Raw genomic sequence first — 6,806 nt, forward strand, 5'->3', positions numbered from 1 at the left:
CGGCGCTTGAGGTCCCCCCCGACAGCGTGCTCCTGCTGCAGAACATTGGGGCCGTGGGCAACCCGGGCATGCCCGAGGCGGGTCTCATTCCCATTCCGAGAAAGTTGGCCGGCCAGGGCGTGCTGGACATACTTCGCATCTCGGACGGCAGGATGAGCGGCACGGCGGGAGGGACCATTGTTCTTCACATTTCGCCTGAAGCCGCGGATCCCGAGTCCGTGCTGGGCATTGTCAGGAGTGGCGATGTCATCACCTGCGACGTAGAGGGTCGGGTGATCAGGGTGGAGATTTCAGACGAGGAGATTCTGAGGAGGTTGAAGGAGAAGAAGGAAACGCTGGAAAGGGAGGAGGCCAAGGAGGGCGCGACACCGGGGTCTTGGACGGCGAGGAAGACGATCAGGGGGTACCGGGGGCTCTACATGAGATCGGTGAACCAGGCGCAGCAGGGCGCCGACTTTGATTTCTTGACGGCTGCCGGGCCGCCTGCAGGACAGGAGTAAGATGGGGGGACAGATATATAACTTGAACGTTATCTAGCAGTATACTGAATACGTACTTGGATCCTCGTGGTTTCCCTGTAAGTTTTACAAGCCGGAACTCTGGGTGCGAGGCCATTGGGTTTTCTCTACTTCTTGCGAACTTATCTTGTCGAAATATCGAGGCCACTAGATCACCTATCAGGATGCTAAGGTAATGGCCTCAATGGTACGAATAGAGATGAGGATATGACATCGGAGCATTAATAGATTACAAAGTTTCTTCCGCACTGTCTCATCGTTATTGTACCAAATTTTCTGGAGTCGTTTCTTGTGATGGTCAGGTTTTGAGAACACCTGTACGAGCTCCCTGTCGTGAGACACGCGAATCCACTAGGCTGAAAACCACAGAGCTCGGTTACTTTGGTGCAGACACTGTGATCTTCCAACAGTAGAATAATTCAAACTAATGACTGGATACGCTGAGCAGTCCTCGTCTTGAATGGTGGCTTCGAACGTGCAGAGTAAGCAGCCTGAAGACCTCCACGCTGTTACGGGATGAATAGCTATTTCGAGAAACGAAATCTTTAATACGGACGAGGAATACATTTATACCTTTCGCCGAGACAAACCGAGTGCAGAGTAGGCTTGGAGGGACTTTGTTTCAGAATTCGCCAAACTTGGCTCACAGGCGTAGCCGACACAAGCAGGAATACTTGCGAAAGCAGGTTCCAAGGTATAGAAGTAAGAGGCGCCTTCTTCAAGTTCTTATAAAGAAGAGAAGTTCGCTTCTTCTGCTAGTAGTCGCGTTCTGCGAAGCGTCGCTTTCTGTGATGTTTGGCGTGGGCAGCGTTCATAATTGCAACTTTGATGCGTTCCGTGGCCCTCACTTCGAATGTGTCACCCCAGAGGGGACCGGTGGGGATTTTTTTGAGCAACACCTTTTTGTTTGCGGTCATGTAATTCGTAAAGATATTGACATATAGATGGGCTAGACATCCTGCCAAGTCGATTAAGGCGCGTGCAGAGTCTAGGTCTAAATACTGATTACTTTATAACGTGACCAATACTTCTATGCTCTAGGTAGGCTTTGAGAACATTACCTCTGCGGGGGTACTCATTGTATGGCAAAAATAATATAGCGTTAAGAGGCGGTGTTGAGGGAGCGATCTTACGCGAGTCTCAAGCCATGTCATCGCTTGGCGATGACTTTCACTGGAGCCTGACATGCAGGTTGCACCAATGCCTTATCGACGTTCCACGCCTCCATATGTAGCCAGCTGCGGCAGGCCGCCTGAAAAAAGGAGGGGATATGGTGTCATGGATCTGCCGCCCCAATTTCACTTTCGTGTTTCTCCACACACGCTGGCATCGTCGTACTGAACCGCTACCCTCCTTCATTCCAATTATTCAGTTCCTCATCTCCGAGATGCCTTCTTCTAAGAAGCCTGGTGTCCGTTTGGCGAAGTACGAAAAATTGATCTCCAGATTCTTCGAGGCCTTGATACTGGCATCTTTGGTCAAAAAGTGCCACGGCTCACATGTCACGATTAGACACGACCTCTCCACAATCGTCGGCATCAAGCGGAGGTTTCTCACGAATCTTGCGTTTCTGTGCGACTGCACCAAAGGAGGACCGAGCACCACTGCGATTTCTGTTGAGAATCGGCAAGATTGCTTTGTGATGTGGCTCGCTTCAAATGAGGGAGTGTCTCCCAAGATGACCTCATTTGTCGAGTCCGTATTAAACGACCTTCGCGCAGTACCGAGCATGGGAGAGAGGCAGAGCCTAGAAGCGTCTCTTTTGCAAAGAACGGCTGTGTTCGCCCATGCCAGGGTTTTCAAAGAATGGAAGATGCTCGTGAGATTAGCCGGCAAGGCGCTGACTGTTCTGGCTGAGGTGGCACATCAAGGTGTGTAACCAGCAGCATCTATAAACGAGACATAATAAGGCCCACTACATTCAGGTTGCAGCATGAAGCAGGCGATGAGGAAATTTGATCTGACACGGTATCCGAACAGACACTGCCCTTCAAGAATGGCTGAAGCAATTCCAGCTTCGCCGGGACCAGACTCCCATTTCTATTTGTCGACTCGCCTATGAAATTCGCCAGGACGAACAAATACACAACATCGAGGTCTTGCACAATTCGTTGAACGACACCTCGGGTCCCGATGTAGTCAAGCACCTGAAGTGGGTCGCTCACTTCGTCGGTCGTCTTGCTGCTCGTGTGAGAGCCGTCAAGCACCTCATGGATGACGCCGCCCGCTTGGAGCACGATCTGGAGAACCCTTGGATGGTGAAAGCGGTACCTCTACCACAAGCCACTTCCGTTCCTGAATCGGATAAGCACACAAATCTCCGGGGCATCCTGAATCGGATGATGGATGCCAGTGATCCGGAGCGTGAACGTCTCTTCACCTGCATCGATAAGATGGATCAAGCCTACTCGCTGATGGAAGCAATTCTGTCAAGACATGCTGATGGTAGCAACCCCTTGAAGCCAGTCATTCATTGTGAGATTCAGCTCATCGATCACTTCCATGACCACCAGCTGTCCTTTTGGGAAGAGAATCCATACGTCGCATGCAGCAAGCCGACCTGTCTCTTGTGCAGGCTGTACATGAAGCACCACCCCATCCCATTTGAAGAGACTGATTCTCACAACAATATTCCCACCAACTGGAGTCCGGCCTTCCTTCCCTGCGGTATCAATGATTCTAGGTTCATATGCCAGCGGAACACCCTGAATGCCGTTATCAGAGCCATTCGTGGTCCGATCTTAGTGCAAATAGGCAGAGCGAGCTGCTCTAGCACATTTCATGCCGATTCTCTAGATCAGATCACGCAACCTGACTACGACCCTTTTGACCACCTGGACTCGGACAGCACCTCTCTGACGGAAGTCGAGGACTATGGTAAGTAACGAGAGAAAAGCGTTAACGTGGAAGGTCAGTCTCGTTAATATGATCTGGACCAGATTTGGATTTGAAGCTTGATGAAGAGGTAGATTCAGGGTTGGAAGACCATTCGGGAATCGAAGGAGCTTTTCCTCAAGCATGTCATGATGTGTTCAATTCCGATTCCGATTCCGATTTTGATTCCGATGGGGGCGCAAGGTTGTAGAATAACCTAGCTTACCGATTTGACGCTTTGGAGCGTGGCCAACTGGACTTGGAAATCTCGGTCTGTATGAGCGTTTCGAGCTGCTCAAGTACTCAAGCTGATTGACTACATATATTTTGCATAATCTTGTGGGAAGCTGCAGAGCAAAACATCAAAATATTAATAGTAGACTGCTGTAAAACTATCCGCTATCAACCAAAGTGCTTGGTTCTCATATGATCCAAGAGGTTGTCATGCCTCGTGAAAGATATTTCAGGATCAACACAAATGGAACACCTAAATCGCTCCCGCCATTCCGAATACAAATGCGTCTTCAGGTGTTTCTTCATATCGGCTCTCTCTGCAGTCCTGACAACGACACATACATTGCATTGAAACGGCCGAATATGGGTTTTGAGGTGCTTCCTTGAGATAGAAACACGGTCAGTGACAGTCTCAACGAGATGCTACCACGGGCAACTTCTGACTCACCTTGCCTGTCCTTCTTTGGATTCCGAATGACAGCAAGGAAGACCAGCCCGGGTGAAATGACCGGCGCAATAGATGCGCCCATCATCATGCATGATTACATGATCTTGCAACGGGGGCATACTAGATACGGTGTACTGATCAAGCAAGTTCGTAGACTCAGCCTGTACAGGAGGAAAAGTGTCATCTAAGGTGCATGACGAAAGTGAAAGTTCAAACGATTGTGTGTTAGCATGATCACACCTGGCTATGGTCAAATTTGAATGATGCCCTGTCGTTATGTTCGTAGTAGCCTCATTGACTCTCTGGAGGGGATTTCTCTAGAGAGTAGGAGAGTCGTTGAAGCAACGAACTGAGACAGGGCTGTATTCTGTGTTGACCATGGCCGTGGTGGCATCTTGCTGGCTTTCGGGAAGAGGAGAGTAAGTCATCATCGGGTCGAACGGCGGCATGCTCTCAAAGAGAAGCCCTTTGTCTTCTGACAAAAGGTCTACTCCTTGCAGGTCGCCCATCAAGCCAATCCCTGATGCCATTTCACCGGCATCCTGTTGGTCAAGGCCAGATGTGAGCTGCTCGTATCCAGTTCCTTCAGGCAAAGGCACTGGAATTTGTGCCTCGGGTCCATCGATGTTGGTCAAAGGAATGTTCGAAGAGTACGCATCTTGAAAGAAAGCATCCTGAAAAAAAGTATCTTGAGAATCATTGTGGGAGGCTGGTAGGTAGGTGTGAGTCTGCTGCGTCTTCACAGGAGCGTCGTAGGGTTAACATACATTCGCCCTCAGAGAAGATATCTATCTCCATGCCTGCCCGGGCTTTTGTAGCGCGGTCACTTTAGGCTCTTTGCTTTTATGTCGAGACGTAAGTGACGTTTGTGGACGGATTATGGCGGACGCCAAAATTAGGAAGGACGCGCTGTCACCGGCCCCTTATTTATCGTCCGCATGCGGGAAAGCTTGTCGATGCTGTATATGGCCTCCTCAGCCCAACACCTAGTATTAAATCAGTATTAGGCATCAATCATGTGGCCTTCAGAAATCAAGCGGCAGGGTCGGCAAGACGTTCAGGCCAATGTTAATAGAAGTGGACACAGCCTTCTGTAGGATGCGTCGCTGGAAGCTTACAATGAAGACACTAAGTATGCGGGAGTCCTACCGGGCTTATGCAAGCGCATCTAACCGACCAGTGATAGGCATCGATCATGCACGACGTAAGTTTCTCCTCATCAGTACCTCGTCTTCACATCTCATAGCTCCGTCATGCCCTAGGTCATCGGCAAGGAGGTGGGTGCCCAAAAAGGCCACACTCCTAAAACATGAGCTCATTTCGAGTCGCTAAACCATACTTTACATTGGCTTCAAACTATTGAAAGTAGATGATTTGCACGTCCAGAAGCATCTTCTGCTCATGGCTTGATATAGCACGCATCTCCTCGGCAGACGTGGCACTGTAGTGTAGGCACTTAGATTGCATTTGTGACGCCAAATCACACTCAGTGTTCAGCATAGTTGTCGATGGATAGTCGTCCATCATGGGCAACGCCGGTACGGGACGCGCCGAGATTAGGTTGTGACCGCACTCAGAAATGCCCTGGTCACGCCCAGAGACGTGCATCATCAGGTTAGGTTCCACGGCAGGCGACTTCAGCCAAACTGCAATGAGTGCTTCAACTACGGTAGAACAATCATTGCTAGACATGAATCAGCAGTCATCTCAATCAACGACGATTGCCCACCATCCTTTCCACGTTGGCCACCTTCACTTCGGCTTCTTGCATCAGACAAATCCTTTTCAGATGTGAATGATTTGGAGTAGTAATCGCAGCCAGATACATACCATCTGATCACAACTTGTCCTCCATGGATCTGTCTCCTGATAGAGGGATTGACGAAGCTATAGGACAGTGAAAGGCGAATTTGGTGACGTAAACTTTTGGCTAGAAAGCACGTAAGCCAGTAGTAGCGTTTTATCTGACTCTGCATCCAACCTGTTTTCCTAACCCCGCATGTCCACGTGACTCAGTTTCCTCGTGAAAGGGTGGAAGAAGACAATTTTATATCATCCGCTCTAATTTCCAAAGTTCTCTAGACGGAGAGTTAATTCATAACACTTGAAGTCCGAAGATTTTAACTCATGTCAATGAACAACGAACGCTGCACCGTACCTTCGAGGACTTGACAACATGGCCGCGAAGCATGGGAACAAAGAATATTACGCAGTCTTAAAAGGGCGCATAAACGAACCTACTATCTTTTCGTCATGGTAATTACTCCCTTGATAAAGATCTGTGTATAGCAGAAGCTTAGTTTAGTATCGATAGGGGAGATGTACATCCACGAGTCACTGGATGTGAAGCCGAGTACAAAGCCTTCTTCACGATTGAAGAGGCACAGAATTACATGGAGAAACAAAAGATCCTGAAACCTAAAAAGGTTATCAAGGAGGGAGCGGGCGGCACTACGCCAGAACGTGATAGCGAGGCCTTCTATGCTGTTGCGCACGGTCGACGACCTGGCATATATCCGTATTGGAAGTACGAGTTTCCCTCATTGATGAGGTGCCGACTGATATAACTGACAGGATACAGTGGGGAGGAAGGCTCAAAGCTGAATGTCGAATACATTTCTGGTGGTTGTCACAAACACTTCAGAACAAAAGCCCAAGCACAGGCATTTATCGAGGATTGGAAACAGTCTTTCGCTGATGTGTATCAAGCGGCGTTGAAGGAAGCATTGGAT

General features: G+C 49.2%; 3 protein-coding genes across 3 annotated transcripts in view; 2 read left to right on the forward strand and 1 right to left on the reverse strand.

Annotated features, from left to right (window-relative positions):
- VDBG_10083 (dihydroxyacid dehydratase) overlaps window positions 1–500 on the forward strand; it is a gene marked incomplete at both ends in the record, with an annotated part of 5,459 nt that extends 4,959 nt beyond the window's left edge. Inside the window, one exon of the mRNA XM_002999743.1 lies at window positions 42–500. Coding sequence (XP_002999789.1) covers window positions 42–500 — 459 coding nt within the window. The remainder of the gene's footprint in view (window positions 1–41) is intronic.
- A 1,405-nt stretch (window positions 501–1,905) lies between these two features.
- Window positions 1,906–3,704, forward strand: VDBG_10084 (conserved hypothetical protein; the record flags this gene model as incomplete). Its single annotated transcript, XM_002999744.1, has 3 exons — window positions 1,906–2,389; window positions 2,499–3,395; window positions 3,637–3,704. 3 exons carry the CDS (start codon window positions 1,906–1,908, stop codon window positions 3,702–3,704), a joined length of 1,449 nt encoding a protein of 482 aa, XP_002999790.1.
- Window positions 3,705–4,391: 687 nt separating this feature from the next.
- Window positions 4,392–4,872, reverse strand: VDBG_10085 (predicted protein; the record flags this gene model as incomplete). Its single annotated transcript, XM_002999745.1, has 2 exons — window positions 4,392–4,672; window positions 4,842–4,872. 2 exons carry the CDS (start codon window positions 4,870–4,872, stop codon window positions 4,392–4,394), a joined length of 312 nt encoding a protein of 103 aa, XP_002999791.1.
- Between the last annotated feature and the right edge of the window lie 1,934 nt (window positions 4,873–6,806).

Source organism: Verticillium alfalfae, genomic scaffold (genome assembly GCF_000150825.1).
Source record: "Verticillium alfalfae VaMs.102 supercont1.18 genomic scaffold, whole genome shotgun sequence".
NCBI classification, from domain to species: domain Eukaryota; kingdom Fungi; phylum Ascomycota; class Sordariomycetes; order Glomerellales; family Plectosphaerellaceae; genus Verticillium; species Verticillium alfalfae.